The sequence below is a fragment of the Falco peregrinus genome, chromosome 1 (assembly GCF_023634155.1).
Source record: "Falco peregrinus isolate bFalPer1 chromosome 1, bFalPer1.pri, whole genome shotgun sequence".
Lineage (NCBI taxonomy): Eukaryota > Metazoa > Chordata > Aves > Falconiformes > Falconidae > Falco > Falco peregrinus.
Genome location: NC_073721.1, coordinates 44,633,257 through 44,649,682, shown reverse-complemented (window position 1 = coordinate 44,649,682; position 16,426 = coordinate 44,633,257). Strand labels below are relative to the sequence as shown.

At 50.6% G+C, this 16,426-nt stretch overlaps 1 protein-coding gene across 1 annotated transcript in view; it reads left to right on the top strand.

The window, feature by feature from the left end:
• Nucleotides 1-16,426, top strand: part of LOC106112062 (collagen alpha-1(I) chain-like) — a 90,625-nt gene that overhangs the window by 40,972 nt on the left and 33,227 nt on the right. The window contains 7 exon segments of the mRNA XM_055793775.1: nucleotides 10,788-11,049; nucleotides 11,134-11,393; nucleotides 11,395-11,416; nucleotides 11,459-11,544; nucleotides 14,934-14,978; nucleotides 15,855-15,884; nucleotides 15,886-15,975. Coding sequence (XP_055649750.1) covers nucleotides 10,788-11,049; nucleotides 11,134-11,393; nucleotides 11,395-11,416; nucleotides 11,459-11,544; nucleotides 14,934-14,978; nucleotides 15,855-15,884; nucleotides 15,886-15,975 — 795 coding nt within the window.

Sequence of the window (16,426 nt, the reverse complement as noted above, 5' to 3'; positions counted from 1 at the left end):
TGTTTGTTACTGGAAGCCTAAATTATACCTGAATCGCAGTCTGGTCCGTTTTTTTTTTTTTGGTTTGGTTTTTGTTTTTTTTTTTTTTTTTTGAGGGATGGTTTGTAATTTATGAGCAATCTTTGAGACCTGGATGGTATTGAGCCACTTCTACCTTTTATCTTCTCTTTGTCTGCCTGTACTAAATGTGAGCAAGAGGGCTGAGGTGATTACTAAACTTAATGGCTTTTTCCAAAGCAATTTGATCTGCGATCCTAAAGCCATTCAACCAAAAGTCAAATAAAGCCTAAATCTCACTGATTTCCAAAGACACAAAATTTGACAGGTTTCATTATCTGGACAGTTCAAGCTACTTCCGAGATTTCTCCGTGATTAAAAAAATAAAGTGCTATTCCACCTTACCAAGCCATGAGGCATCCTCTAGCGAGAATTGCAGCTACTCCTCCACATTTTATGATTTGACCTTCTGCCTTAGTTCAGGTTTTTGTGCCCTTGCTGGCTTTTATGGCTTGCCATATGCCAGAAGTATTGCAGCAAGGGCTTGGTTTGATCGGCAGCTTCTCTGCTCCTTCTCAAGCAACTTCACGGGGCATTGCACCTCCCAGCAGTGCCTGGTGCCCTGCTGCAGGTTGGTGGCCACTTGCTCGGGGCAGCTGCGTCTCCTGCGTGCAATGGCAGCAGGGCTGTGCTCTGCCCCAGGGTTGCTTCAGAAACTATTTTTGCTCTTTTTTTTTTTTTTTTTGGAGGAGAGGCGCTTGTGCTGTTTGAGAGCGTGGCAGGGAGCATGGGGAGTCCTGCAGAGTTGTTCCAGTCTGGATGTGACCCTGGGATGTGATGCTTGCAGGGCTCTTCAGGCTTTGGGTTGCTTCAGGGTGCCTGGGTAGGATGCCAGCGAGCCCCAAACATCCCCCTGTGAAAACAGGGCACTGCTAAGGCATCTCACATGGACTTCCAAAAGGAAACAATTAATCTGGTATATTATTTAGGCTTACAACATATTCAGTTCCAAAATCCAGCACCCAGGTACCGTATGAAACTTGTGAGAAAAAATTTCTGCCCTTGGTTATACGAAGTAGTGATGGGGGAGGGGTTTGCTGTGGGGAGCTATTCCAGTTTTGATGGAGCAGATGTCTGCTGCACTCCTGGCCCAAAGCAACTGGAGAAGGACCGTGCAATGCCTTAGCTGGGGGCTGCAGCCCTGTGCACCTCCCCCGGGAAGCAAGGGCAGCGCCAAGCTGAGCACCAGGAGGGGATTCCCTTCCCCAGACCCCTGCTGTGGATGCTGCAGATCCAAAGGCAGAATTACATCTGGCCTGATCTGCTGCTGAACGCCGCCCATAGGATTTCCTGGCAAGTATTCCTCCTTCAAATCAGTGAAGCTTGCTTAGTAAGAAGTCCAACCTTGATTTTCAACTTCCCCATGACTGAGCTTCTTCCAGGGGCTTGATGCTAGAATGTGCTGGAGAAAGAGTTTAAAACTGTCTTTCTCTGATCTTGAGCTTGTAAATCATATTGTACCTTTGTGTGTTGGATAGAAGCCTCTTCTAGCCAACAAAAACGTGTTTCCTGAGAGGAGACACTAAGCTTTGAAAATACACATCACCTAGCTTGACCTAGCTGAAAACTAGGGCAGCATGTTATGCTGGTTGTCTGGGCTTCTGTAGGCAGAGATGCTCCAAGCTGGGTTTTAACCTGTTTGCCATTTAGAAAGTCAGTTGAGTTTTTGGATCGTGGTATCAAACCGTACTAGCTGGGAAAAAAAGCCCTGCAGAAGTCTGGGATCATTACATCAACGTTACATCTTTGTCAACAAAACACTCTTAATCTCCTCAGGCAAGATACAGAGTTAGTTACATGGCTACTCCTTTAAAACCATGGCATTAATTATCTGTGGTTTCTTTATTAATGAGCCCCATATTAGTTGCTGTATTATTTTTCTTGGGCTTGGCTTGAGGGAAGAGGTCTGTAATGACTCAAGGCCTCCTGTTTGCATTTTTTCTTTTTTTCTTTTTTTTTCCTTCTTTTTTTTTCTTTTTTTCTTCCCCCCCTGGCACAATATAAAGCCTTTTCCCGGTCCCCTGGAGCTTCCCCAGCTTTCTGAGCCACATTGAAAAATCAGTGCTCGTGTTCGGGAGAGCCTGCTGCTATTTGAATGCTTTTTAGTTTGAATTCTTGGGGCAAGATTGAGAAACCCCTCCTCCTTGTCCCTTCTGGACTAGAAAGTATCTCGTTGTCTTCTGGTTATGTCATCTGGCTTTTGTGAGACATAGACAGAGGCGGCAGCTCCTGCTCCCCGCGCCGCTGCGGGTTTGGCTGCTTCCACGTGGCAGGGGGTTGCGATGGGGACCCCGTGCTGGCACTGGGGATGGCTGGGTCAGCGATTTCTCCTGTCTTTACTTTCCTTGTCCAAGTTGATTTTCTACAAATCATAAACTCCATATTGCTTATCACAGGCCAATTCCTTTTTTTCTTCTGCTTTACTATCCTTAATGGTCACTTTCAGTTTCTGCTCATTCCCACCTTCCCATGTCCAGTTTCTGGGGGTTTTAAACCCACATGCCTTCTGCCTCAACTCTCAGGCTTTGGATGACTCCCGAGCTCTTTAAAGCAGTTCCCAATTTGTCTTTCTCAGCTGGTTCTTCTCTAAATTTGGCCTATTTGAAGGAGCAAACACGTACGCTATTGATTTTGGCTTTTGGTTCTGTTTACACAGAACGGATCTAATTCAGTTATGACGACTTGTGCCTAAGAGACCAGTAACTCTCAGCTTGGAGAGCCCTTTCCCCTGAGCTCGCCAGATGGGAGTTTGCAGGATGGACCTTTCCCATGTCGGACAGTGAAGCTGAATTAAAAAATGTTTGTCTGCAATGTGTTGGAATTCAGGGCTGTGTTAGTGCAGGCTGCCAGGGCTGGATCCCGGCTTCCCACTGGGAGTCGGCATCCCTGGCTGGTGTGCATCCTATGGATTCCTTCTGTGCTGCCTTTACCCGAGTACCTGAACGCCTCAGCTCCTGCCCTGCAGTGCCTCACAGCCGGCAGTGAATAAGACCTGGGCATCTGCTGGCAATAACACTTAAACCCGGTGTTTTAGGAAATTGGGATCAGAACTTGGGCTGTAAGCCCTGGCTTCCCACCATACTCTTCCTCACCCGATGCCATCTGCCAGCTGTGCCTAGATGTCTTATCCACAGGTGACTTTGCTGTGAAGAACTTGCTTTTAAATCTTTGGCTTTGTGGAGTTGTCCTCATGAGGCAGAGTCTCCAGCATCTTTTCAAGCCAGGTCTCCCGTTGTCCTCTGCCTGTCCCGTTGTTTCTGGCTGTTGATACCCATGGGCTTCATGGGCTTGAGCCTCCAGCCCCCCGTGATGCCCTATGGGGAGCAGAAAGGTGCTGATGTCATTCATTAATTTCCCTCTTTAAGGTGTACACAATGAGACACTAAATTCTCTTACAGGTGGCTGTAGCTGAAACTTTTCAATACTCTGGTTTGATTTGTTGCAAAATGTGTTTAATGAAATTAACACTTTGGATCAAAACTGGTCTTCAACCAGGAGAAATACAGGTCAAGTTGGAAAGCTGAAGTGCTTTGATTTTTTTTTTCCCACCATTAAAGCTATATTTCAAGACTATTTTTAATCAGAAAACCCCTGAAAGCAACAAAAATGCAGCATCAAAACCACACTACTTTGAAATTTGATTTTTGGAAGAAAAACCTGAAATCTTTATTTCAGCTCATGAGGAAATGGTTGTGGATTTTATCCCTGCCAGGGACTGCTGCACAGAGGATAAATATTCACCTTGCTCCCCTCAAGGGAGCTGTTCTCCTGTGGCGATAGTCACCCGGGGGTTGTGTATCCCTGCTGACATTTGTCCTCCTCTTAGGAGCTTGTCTGGGATGTATAAATGAGGAACGGGTCTGTTACGGTTCTCTCCAAAGTGGCTCCTCAGACTTTGCAGGTCTGCAAAGCACTGGTCACACCACCACAGCTGGGCAGGGAAGACCATGGAATCATTCAGATTGGAAAAGACTTTTAAAATTGAGTCTAGCCATTGGTGATGCTCATGAGTACCTGCATGGATGCAGGCTCCAGACCTTGGGCAAACCCTCCTTCCAGCGAAATGAGGCTGGGGTGGAGGCATGGCTTGCAGGATGACAGGTGATGTCAGGGCAGGCTCGGTTATTATGGAATCATTGGGTAGTTTGGGTTGGAAAGGACCTTAAAGATCATCTAGTTTTACAAGCACATGCCAGCATTTCTGGGGGGGACAGTGTGAGGGTGTCTGCTATGGGTGGTGTGTGATGGGGTGAAGGAAGGGTGTTGAGAAACCTCCTCTCTGGTTTCCTGAGAGGAGCGATGCCTCTGCTGATTCATTTTAATGGGTTCGATGGGACCCTTGCAGCCTCTTTGCCTGGGGTTTCAAGGCACATCTAGGTGTCAGGGGCTTCTCAGTTTTGTTAGCAACTTAACAGCAAACTTAAAAAGACTCCGTGTAACAGCCCATTGATTTTAAGAGCTTTCTTGCTACAGGCATTCACATGGCAGCCCATAGAAACCTGAGCCCAGTCTCCATGGCAGCAGCCAGTGCTGCAGATGAGAAGATGCCCTGGAAAACCTGCTGGCACCTTGCGGCCAGTGGGCCCTGGGACCAGGGCTGGCCACTGCTCACCCTGAAGATGTGCAGTAAACACCTGGATGTTGTACCTTGGTGCTTGTTTTAGAGATGGATGTGCACAGCTGGCTCTTCGTGCGACCTCTTCTGCCTGTGAGCAGGGAATGTCAAATCATCCGGCAAGGTTTTTCTCTTCCCATAGCAGCTTATGCCTTGAACTTGTCCATCCTTGTCCTTTGTGGAACAGGTGAATCCCTGCGGGGGGGAAAACCTTCAGCTGCTTCTGCCCCCAGCTCCCTGGGCCAGTGCTTTGATCTAGTGCCTGAATCCTCCCTTTTATGGCTCTGTTGGGCACTTTTATTTCCTTGGGCTGCTGTTAGTGATTAGGAAAGGCCTTGGCTAGAAGGAAGCTCCGGGTGGGAGTGGGGCTGTTGTGAAGCCAGTGACTCTCCTGCAACCCCAGGTCTTGGTGGGTTCTGGCTTGGCTCAGCTGGAGCTGCGTGCCCTGCTTGGGGGTTTAGGTTGGGAGATGGTGGTGATGTCCATGGTCTCAAAGGTGGAGCTTGGAAGTGAAAAGCCCCTATTTTCCCCCAGAAGATGTTGGTGCCTCATTAAATAAAGGAAGAAAATGCCTGTTACGGAGTTTCCTGCATCTTTGGGTGGCTTAGGTGCTGCGGGAGATGGGACCTTGCAGCAGATCCTGGTACCCAGGTCACGGCAGATCCTGGTACCCAGGTCACAGCAGCCTGAGACAAGGTTCAGCACTGCTTTTTGTTCCATCTCAATTGAAATACTTTCACTGTCACATTGAAAAGCCATTTCTTAATGTCCTGCATTGTTGCAGGTCTGTTCACGGATGAAAAGTCTGGTTACAAAATAAAAAGCCAAGAACTTTTCTTTGAGGGGGGTGGCTGAAGAGGTCGTCTGCACCCCTGCTACAAAATACGCCTAGAAATAGCAAACCCCAAAGCTAACGAGGAAAAAGTCCCTTTGTAAAACTATTTTAATTGGAACTTAGAAATAGGCCAAGTCCCTGCCCCCTCCAGCTCTTGTTTCTTGTTGGATTTACTATGCGCCAAGCCCAAAATTGAATCATGCAGCTGGGATTGCAGAGGGTTTAATTACCGTGCACGGCTGCAGGAAGAGGCTCATGGAGGAGCATCTAACGCCTGGTCCTCGCCTCCAAGCCAATTTGTGCCATGAGGAGGATGGGGAGATAAACTTCCTCTGCCTCCCTCTGAGATGAATTTTTAGCCCCTTTCATGTTTCAGATGCTTTTCTCCAGAGTCCCAGCTGTTGGAGTTGGAGGTTTACAAATAGTGCTAAATATGTTTGCTGGCCAGATGTTGGAGTGTGTGGTATGGAGCTGCCGCCAGTTTTGCCGTGGTTTGCTGACAAATTATGCAGGCTGTGGACTGCATTGTTCAGGGAGGAAAGTGAGCTAGTGGCTGCTAATTATAGTGCATTAATAGGAGCAATTAGCATCTTAGACTACCCAGAATCTTCTCCTGGACAAGCCACAGGAGCCGGGTGCTGGGGAGGTGAACGGCAGTGGTATCTGTGGCCAAGCACGGGCTTTGTGGGTCTGGTGAGAGGGTTGTGGGTAGAGCTGAGGGCACTTTGTGGGTCTGCAGAGTCTCCAGGTCTGCCCCATGCTCTGTGCTTCCCTTCCCAAGGTGGGAAGGGTCTCCTTGCTGGGGGTTGGTAAGGAGTCAGCCCTGCAGTGCTCGGCTGGGCTGAGGAGGCTGAACCAGCTGCCTGCAGGTCCCTTGGGTTGCCCTTCGGTTCCTCTCACATCCTCCCTGCGAAGGTGACCTTGCAGGGAATGTGGTTGCTCATAATTAACAGCTGAATCGTTTTAAAGATGTACAAATGATGGAGTCAAGTTTTAGCCAGAATGCTTTTTCTGCAGCGCTCTGTTTGATTTCTTGCTTGAAAGGACTTTGTAAAATAAACTAGGGTTTTTTTCTAAGGCGTATTAGTTTAAAAAAAAAAAAATAAAAAAAAATAAAAAAGTGCTGGTTTAGAGTCTGTATGTTATAGCTCCTTACTGACTGCCGCCAGCTCACAGTCATCCTGCTTAAACAGAAACAGGACCACAAACCAAGTTAGTTAAAGCTAATGAGAGGGGGACTCTTAACTGGGTTTGAAATCTGGCTTATATGTTACTTTGAAGGAGCCTCTGAAGGGTTTTATCCTCATGTAATTGAATCCATTGATTCTGATATATTTGGGAAGACTAATTTAATCCAGGGTGCTGATGGTCTCTGCATCAGCCGGGCGGTGTGGCTACATAGGGGGAGCCCGGGTGAATAGTGTCTGCTTTTCATACAAGCCGTCATTAATCCCTTGGAGCTCCCTCTCCCCGGTGGCTGGTCGTGCTGTGTAGGAAGGGAAAAAAAAAAAAGAAAATTACTATGCTGTGTAAAAAAGGGCTGCAAAATGGAGACAGAGGAAGAAAGCCCATCATAGCAAGGGCAGGTTTCTGCCTTTCCTCAGCTCCAGTTTCACAGCCCTGTTTAGCCTTGGACTCACGTGCAAGGAGAGGGAAGGAACAACGTGCACGATGGGAAAGCACCAAAGGCTCCTGCCTTGTCCCGAGAGCCTGGACTGCCGCGGGGGCCTGCGAGTCGGACCTGGCAGTGGGTCAAGCTGATGCCTGGCAGCTCTGTCCTCACCCTCCCCACATGCTGCATGGCTTCAACCCCTATTCCAGCAACTTTGGGGTTCCAAAAAAAAAGCCTGAGGGTTTGATGAGCTGATGGCTCCGGTTTTCTTACTTCCAGGAGAAAGGTGGGTCTGCAGGTGTGCGGTGGGTTAGAGGAGAACGTGGCTGGCGGGGCGGTACTGGTTTGCTCTCTGGGCTGTGTTGTATGCTGTCACAGGGGAGGAATGTTCTTTCTTTGGTTGTTCACTAACGTTTCTGAATGGCTTAAGCAAAACCACAGGGTCTTCAGCTGGAAAGGTGCTACGTTCTGGGTGGAGTTTCTGATGCTGATCTAAGGGCAGCAGGGCAAGGGCTTGTCCTGCCCTAGGTCCTGTTCCCAGCAGTCCCCCATTCAGCACTGTGCTCTGTGAACTGCACGGTAGGGTCCATGCAGCTCCCTGGTCTGCCTGAAAAACCACTCTAGCACCAAAAAATTTCTTTAAAAAATCCGGTGCCATTTTAATGCAGTGCAGAGTGTGTCCATGTGGTGAGCTTTGCCCAGCTTGCAATTGCTTCCTCAGACCGACTGCTACCAGCCACTGCCCAGGCCCCTGTGGCTCTAAGCAAAGGGCACAGGCTGGCCAGGATGCTTGGATGAGGGCAGGGACATGCCAGCTGGCCACACTCAAGAGCTTGCCGTGATGCTCCAGGTCCAGCCTGCCCATCCTGCGGATGAGCAGCACTGGCTGCTTCCCTGCTCTCACCACTTGAAGCCTGATTTCCTTCCACCTCAAAGGCAGCAAAACCGCTGTGATTTAATTGGCAGCATGTTTTAATTTGTTCCAGACTCTGCAGGCTTGTTCATTGTACATTAGCATTTCTCTTGATGAAAACAGCTTCATTGCAGCCTGTCCCCTTCAGGTGCTTTGCTCTGATGACTTTGTGCAGAGCTTTTGCCCCTTACTTTCCTCCATCTCCTTGAATTTTACCCAGACACTGGGTGCTGTTCAGGAAACACAGTGTTTATCTTCCTTTGCTCTTCAGGGCTGCAATGATAACAAGCTCACCTGGAGGTTGAGCCGGTGGGCTGGGAAGTGCCCAAGGGAAAATCTGAGAGCATCTAACTGCTAAAGCTGGCTGAAGGGAGCTGGCTGGAGATGAATGAGGCTTGCCTTTTCTAAATTGCTTCTCCCTTCTCTCTTGTTTTATGTGTTTTACCCTTCAGTTGCATCCAGTGGTTTTCCCAGCCTGCAAGGCAGGACCACAGGTCCCTGTTAGAGGTCTCTGGAGAAAGAGGAGCTGGCTAGTCACCTCTGGTCTTTGCTTTCCCACTTGCTATCTCTCTTTCCTTTGCTTTCTGTCTTTTCTTGCCTCATCCTGACCTTTCTCAACCATTCCTCCTTGGCACTGGGTTGCCACTTGCCTACTTAGCACCTACTATAGACACCGTTCTTTAGTATAGACTACTGGGTGAAGGTGTCCAGGGGTTGTGTCCTTGGCTGGCATCAGCAGTAGTTATTGGCACTGCTCACTTTTTAGGAGGATACTGATTTGCCCTTGTTAGAACTTCTTGTGGGGAAAGACTCTGTCTGGGGTGGATTTTGGAGGGGGGAAACAGTTGTCAAAATACTTCATTTTGATATTTAAACAAAAAAAAGTCAACATATTTTTTTCTGTCTTGAAATGAGGTTTAGTTTATAAAATTGCTTGTGCATGAAAGCTTGACATCAAAGTAAATTATAACAAATTCTATATAACAAACAAAGCCAGGACCGCCCAAAAAAGTTTTTGTCAACTGAGAGCAAAGCATTTTGACTGTTTTAAAAAGAAACTCTTCAAACCTGACATTTGAAAATTGAAAAATGAAGATGTTTGCTTTTCCTCCCCACTTGGAATGGGAAGAGGTTGGAAATCTCCAGCCTGATGGCATGACATCCAGCAGCAGAGCAAAGGCTTCAGCAGCTCTTGCTGACTTTGGAGCTCCTCTGCCTCCCAGAACCCTCCAGAAGTGGGGTTGACCAGAGCGACCTCCCCCGACCCACTGGTACCATTGGATCCTCACTTGCAGAATCATCACTTCTGGCAGTGGAATTGTTGGGTTTCCTGCTTGTTGTTCATGCAGCTCCACGTTAGTGCTGCCAGGCAGGCATACACCTTGGGTCTGTGGTGCAGAGCAGAATTAGAGCCAAGTAATGGGTTCAATCAACAGAAGATAGGATGGGAAGGATGATGGGAAGGATGCTCCTTACCTCCTTGTACCTCTCTGCTCCCCTTCTACAGCCCCGCAAGACAAGCATGGGCCTGCATCTCCCTCTAGTGACTTCTTGCAGACTATCTCTTCATCAGCTGCATGGCACCAGCCCCAAGGAGCCACCAGCCAGGGCTGAGCTCTCACCCAGCTCTTCTTGGTGCCATGGGCCAGGTTGTCTGTGCCCTGTGGAGCTCAGTGGAGCGCGGAGCAAGCTCTGAGCTAGGGGTGGTGGGCATGGAAGTGCTGCCAGCTGGTCCAGGAGAGGCGAAGGTCCTTCATACCCACCAGCCAACCCAGCCCTGGGTCTCTGTCTGTGTGGCTCGGTGTGCAAGCCCAGTCTGAGACACTTACACTGGTGTGTAATGTAAAGCTGATGTGTGTTTTAAATGCAGGTAACTCTAGAATTTAACTCCTTTTCTACATTCAGTGCTTTTGCCTTGAGCGTAGATGTTTCTAGCAACATGGCAGTTCTCCTCCACCCATGGGTGGTGCCTAGGCTCCGCTGGTGGTTGTAGGGCTGAAAGAGGCATCGTGACCTGCACCATCCTGAGGGAGCCGTTTAACACGGTAGCTGAAGACAGAATGAATTCCTGGCAAGCCACTGCCTTAAATTAATTTGCCACAAGCAGCCAGGAGGCTCCTCCACCTGGGCTGGTGCCTGCCTTCCCTTCCCAACCCTCGGAGCTTTGCCAGCAGCACTATTGCAGCTGCTGGATTGGGAAGATGTGTGGTGGGGGCTGCGAGCTCCCCTCTGACCTGCCCGTACCATTGCCCCGAGACCACCAGGAGCCTCGAAATAAGGCAGAAGCAGCAAAATCAAAGGCTGAAGGGGCAGGCTGATCCCCCATGTAACTCTATACATTTGCTTTAATTGTTTTAGTAATTGCTCTCAAGCTTGGGTTTCTGTCGTTAGGCTGTGGGCTCTTCTCTCGGTGCCTCTCCAGCACAGAAAATTGCGCGGGGGGCTCAGTGCGGTGGGACTGTGAGAAGGAGGTTCATGTTAGCGTGACCCACGCCAACAACTGGCTCGTGTCCCTTGTCGAGCACCAGTTTTATTTTGTAGTGGCTGAACTGACCTGCCTGTTGCTGACGAGCTGCCCTGGAGCTCAGGGGCTCCTGCCTGGGACTTGCAAGCCATGAGCTGCTTCATCCCCCACAGCAGCGTTCATGCATGTGGGAAATTAAGAAGCACGAGTGTGTTGAACAGGGAAGGGGGCGTGGGTGTGAGGAAGGAAGTGAAAACTTCAAATTTCATTTTTTCCTTTCTTCCTTTTCAGGACTCCAGACTCACCAATTCAGATCTGAGCCTGGGGCCACCTTGGACGTGGGACAACACCCAGGAGACCCTCAACCTCCAACCCGATGGGAGCTCCCTGACATCGCTCTCTGCTACCGAGATGCCATCTGCTGAGGAGGAGGAGGGGAGCCTTTCTATTGAGGATGAAGACTTTGAGCTGTTGAACTCCACCTATAATAAAATCACTGGCCCTGGCAGGCCAGGGCTCAGCAGGAGCAGCCCGTGGGTCGCTGGTAGCTCTGGTGAGTTCATAGTCATAGTTACCTCTGGTTTTCCTGCACAACATTGTGACGCCTGGGTATCTGATGGTGCTTTTGTCCACCCAGGACCCTCCATCAAAACACACAGAGCAGCCAAGAAGGAGCGTGCCTCCGACCCCCGGGAGGAGAACGTCACCACAGAGAAGCTGACGGGTGATGCGGGCAGCCGCCGACGGCTGTCACACGGCAAACCCGGCGATGCCATCGCTGACCTGGACGTGCCTGCCACCTTCGCCAAGGTCTCCCCATCGGTGCATCAGGCAGCTGCCCCCAAAGGAAATGTTCCCAGAGGTCCCCTGGGGACGGGGGTCAGCGGTGGGTGTCCTGGAGCATCCTCCAGTAGCAGCCAGCCCTGCTGTCCCAGGGCTCGGGAATGGTGCTGCCCGCTCAGGGCACCCCATCTCACCGGTGACACGCAGGCAGCAGGGTCATGCGAAGCCGGGACCACCGGGGCTGCCAGGACCACCGGGGCTGCCGGTGAGTGGTGGAGGTGATGGCTGTGGGAGGGGAGTGATGGGTGGTGGGTGCATCTTCCCCTCCAGAGTGGGTGGTGGGTGCAGGCTGCTGAGCTGCGGTGCCAGCAGCTTCCCATGGGAAACTGGGGGGGAAACTCTTCTCTGTGCAGGCAGCATGGGGCTGTGCACCAGCCTGGCCCTGTGAGAAGAACCAGAGAAGGTTTTTTGATGTGCCTGAAGAAACTCTACTGGCAACTGAAGAGGAGATGATGATTCCCTTATCCCCCCTGCCCTAGAGATGGTCTCAAGTCATTTCACCACATTGTTAGTTTTCACTTCACCAGGCCCTGCCCAGAGGCAGGCTGAGGGGCTCAGTGAGGCCAAGCCATCTCCTCCAGCCCCTGTCCCCACATCAAACCCCACGTGTCAGCACATAGTCCCCACCGGCATCTCTGTCTTTTGCTTCTCTACCACTGTGACACCCCAGAATTTGTGCTGGTACTAAGCAGAGCATTGAATTTGTCTTGAAATAAGTTTTGAAGTTTTGATATTTTTCAGATTATTCATCCATCACAGTGAAGTCACCAGTTTTCACTGAGAAGCAGCAGAATATTTTTTTTTCCTATGTTTATTTTCTTCCAACAACATGATTTCCCTTATTTGGTTACATTTTTTAATTCCTCTAGCAAATTGCATTTGATTTACCCAGTGCCACATAGTGACTGACCATGGGCACCTTCTCACCCACCCTGGGCATCTGCCCACACAAAAGCCATCTGGGATGCCCTGAGCTCGGGGCTGCCCTGGGGGATTCATCTGGATGCTGCAGGGCAGGTCTCCACACGTGGCTGGTTTTATGGCTGTTCAAGGGACTTGGCACTAAATTTGTCACGGATGAGCCAGGCTTCATAGGATAACTGTTAAATTTAGGACTGCTAGCTTCCCCCTCGAGCCATCTCCTTGCTGCTGCAGCTATTGCCTGCAAAAATAGAAGAAAATGGCAAAAGGAACAGATGCTGAAGGATGAAAAAAATCCCAGAAGTGCAGGAAACATCACGGCATTTGACAGCCCTGCTGCCAGCCGGCAGAAGGGGAGGCAGCACGAGGAGGGGACCCAGCCAGGAGGGAACTGCTTTTCCCTCCTGTAAAAAGCATTGAGATGGGGTTTTCTTGGTTGTGAGCATCCTGGGTGGAAACACAGGTACAAGGAGCTCCATTGGGGCATTAGCAGTTTGAGATGCTGGCACAAGCAGGTGTGGGCTTGAAGCTCTGCCATGGCATGTGCCGTGCATGGTTAGAGCTATTATTGGAGCTAAAATTATGTCCTGAGCATGTCAGCCTTTCCTGATGTTTCGTTACTGCTCCCCAGGGCTGAGGACAAGTGGGGTCTGCCCTTGCTGCTGGTCCCCGAAGGTTCTCCTGCCTCCTTGGGTCTCCATCCCACCAAGCCCCTTCAGCCGCCCTGAGTCATGGGGGGTCCCAGGCACATAGAGGCTGTTTTGGGGCTGCTGCCCAGCCCTGAATTCATACCCACACGCCTCGCTGCTGCCATGCCCCATGCTCGTGGTGATGCTGGCAAAGGTGCGATGGATGTTTTGGGTGTTTAAATGTATCCTGTGGAAGGGAAACCAAAGAATTGGTGTCCTTGCCTTGGAAAACTTCATTAAAAGGGGTTTTCCTTTGGGAATGGGTTTTTGCTGTACCTCTGGTTTTGGTGGGAGTGATGTGTGGCTCACCCTTTCACTGCATCATCTCGGGCAGCCTTGCACCCGGGACCTGGGCACAAGGCAGGGTGGGTGTCTGAAGGTGACATCTCTCATTATTCTTGGAGGAAAGCTTTGGGAATAATGGGGGGTTAGCATCAACTTTTTCACTTGTGGGTTTTTTCTTCTCCTCTTTCACTGGCAGTTGATTAGGGAAATTGGTGGGGCACAGACCTCCAGCCCTGCACCCCACCAGGCTCCTCTCCTTCAGTGCAAGTTCATGTATGTCGTTTGCCACCCTCAGAGATTTTTATGCCTTTGCAAACACTTTGAGTAGCTGTTCCAGTCAGGAGGTTTGGATGGAAGTGTTTATTTATAATCCTGCCGAATCCTGATAATGCTCTAATGCTGTTCAGGGCATTTCTGGGCTGCAGACCCCACAGACTGCATGCCCTCAGTTCCCATACCAGTCACCATCCACTGTAAAGTCATTGGAGATCAACTGGGGAAAAAAACAACACGTTGTGAGAAATTAAAAGTGTTTCTTTAAAACCTGCTGATTTTTATGATCTTGCTAATCCTCCTTGCAGGGGTTTCATTGTGTTGCCAGTATTCAAAAGCTCCTTGGCTTTCATAGACAGTGTTTCATGGGGGTTCCCAGCTGTCACTATGTCCCCATAGGCTTTTCTTTTTTTTTTTTTTTTTCCCCCCTCAAACTTAGCACTAGCTGTTTAGCAGCAGAGATGTGGTTTCTATTTGTAGGCTTAAATTGAATCCTGCTGGAGGCATCTGGTATCAGGGATGACGTGAGTTTGGCCTCTTTACCCATCCCAACTTACCATTACCCATCCCATCGGCACAAGGCAGTGAGGTCGGGGCTTGCCTCGGTGGTCACAGGAATGCTGCCGTGTCTGTGCTTGGGTTGTGTTAATTCAGGGTGGATTCCCAGGCTCGCTACCAGGCTTGGATAAGGCTGTTTGCAAGCTCAGAACAAAAACGACAGCAGTAACTGGAGCCACCAGAGCCGCAGCTCTGCAGCAGACACACAGGTAGATGCTGTGCTGCAGCCCAGCACGTTATCAGTCTCTGCTGACATCTTCCAGGGAGATTTCTTTCATCATGAAAAGCCAGGATCTCCCGTCTGACTTGGTTTCTGTCTGGACAGATGCTTCAGTAAGCCCTGAAGTGGGGTCACCGCTTGGCCAAAATGCGCTCTTTTGACTAGAGATGGGCTAGATCAGATCTCACACAAGTTAGAAGCCACAGATGTTTGCATCCTTGTCCAAACTACTGTTTGAGTATGTGGACATCATCCAACTTTATGGGATTTTTCCCTAACACTGTCTTTCCTCACCAGGTGTCAGGAAATGTGCTCCTGCTCCCCGGCCATATCATCTGGGATATTTCTGTGATGGATGCTGCAGGATTACACTGTGCAGCTGCCTGAGCAGAGCTGCTTTCTGATGCCAGGGCAGGAGACTGGGAAGGGAGCAGCATAAAATAGGTTGCACTTTCCACCCGCTGGTCTTTGGGGTGTTTCTTTGAGGCTCGGTGCTGCTGGGTTGCTCTGAATCAGCCGTTTCAGTTCCTGCTTCCCTGGAGCTCGGGTGGCCCTGGCCATGGCACTGGTCACCCAGCCACCGTGGGATCTCCTCTGGTTGTGGGGTCCCCCTTTGGGGTGACACAGTGCTCCTTCTTTGCCTTTCAGGGCTGTCCTGGGAGACGTGGACTGGTGGGACCCAAAGGAGACAAAGTGAGTATCCGGGAAAACACAGGAAGGTGCAGGATGGGGTGTAGGGTCCAGGGCAAATCCCACAGGTGGTTTGGGTTGGTTTGGCTGTTTTTCACCAGGAGGGCAGTGTGAGCTTATGAAGTAGCAGCCTGGTGGCCCTTTGTGTGCATTTGGAAGAGGAAAGAACTTTTTTTACTGGGTATTTGAAGCCCAGACTAAGGACTAAGCTGTCCAGACAAGCTGCTCTCCTTCCTCTGAGCCACTTCCTGACTCTGCAGAGGCAGCAGAGCAGAGACAAAGCAGCTTTAGCTCAGGTCACCTGGAGGAGGGATGGTGGCATGTCGCGAAGTTCAGCCCCATGCTATATCCACCAGCTCATCTTGGAGGGACACCTGTCCTCCAGCACCATGTTGGTCAGACCCTCGGCTGCCCTTCCTGCTCCAGGAACCCGGCACACAGCAGCGCGCACGGTGCAGCTTGGTCTCCTGCAGCACACGGCATTGCCTTGGAGATGCTCTGGATTAAGTGCGGTGCCTCGGTTTCCCCATCAGTAAAACAGTGATAGTGCTCCCAACCACTTTTGCACAGCAGTTTCCATTTTTCCCAAGCTGTAGAGGGTCAGTCTCATTGCCCCATGAGTCATGCCACTTCTGTGTGCTTTAGCTTCAATTCCTGTGGCATTTAGATGGGTCTGGGCACAGGCACGTGTGTGCGAAGCTCATTCCTTTTGCTTTCCATCTTGTCATGGTTATTTAGATGTTAAGAGCTGGTTTGAACCCAGGAACGTGCCTAGACCCAGCCTCCACCCAGAGGCTGACTTGAGTCCGAGCCCATGTCCAGCCTGTGTTGACTGTTAAGCCCCCGGCTGGTTTTAAGGAGCTGCCCTTGTCTTTCCAGGGGTACCCTGGAGCCATGGGTCGAACGGGCCCCCCCCGGTGACCCGGGCCCTGTGGGCATCCCCGGTGTCCCCACCATCGTCCTCTGGAGGAACTCCAGGGAGGACTGGCAGATGTTCACGGTGAGTTACAGCCACAGCAGGCTCGGACTTCCCCGTCGGCTCCTGGGCAGGCATGCCTCTGCTGGGATGTGAGCTGGGAGGGAGGGTTTGCCATGGTTTGAAATCCCAGATATGCAGGGTGGGAAGACAGAGATGGGGTGGGCAGGTGGGGGCAGAGGGAGGATGCCAAGGCTGCAGCTCGCTGGGGGTGGCTCTGCGGGCAGCTGTGCTTGGTGAAACGGGATCAGCATGTGCCCTATTTACAGCTGTGCTCACACAGCTCTCACTTTCCCCTGTGACCGACTGGGAGATCTTGGGTCCCTGTGGTCCACGCACATCCATGACATCCCTAGGTTGGTTCGTGGCCTACCGCTGTAGGACAGGGGCCAAAGAAGGTCCAAGCCATGCAGAAGGCAGCCCCTCTCCTGCTCTGCATTACCAGTTACGAAGCATTGCTCCTGTTTTCCACCAT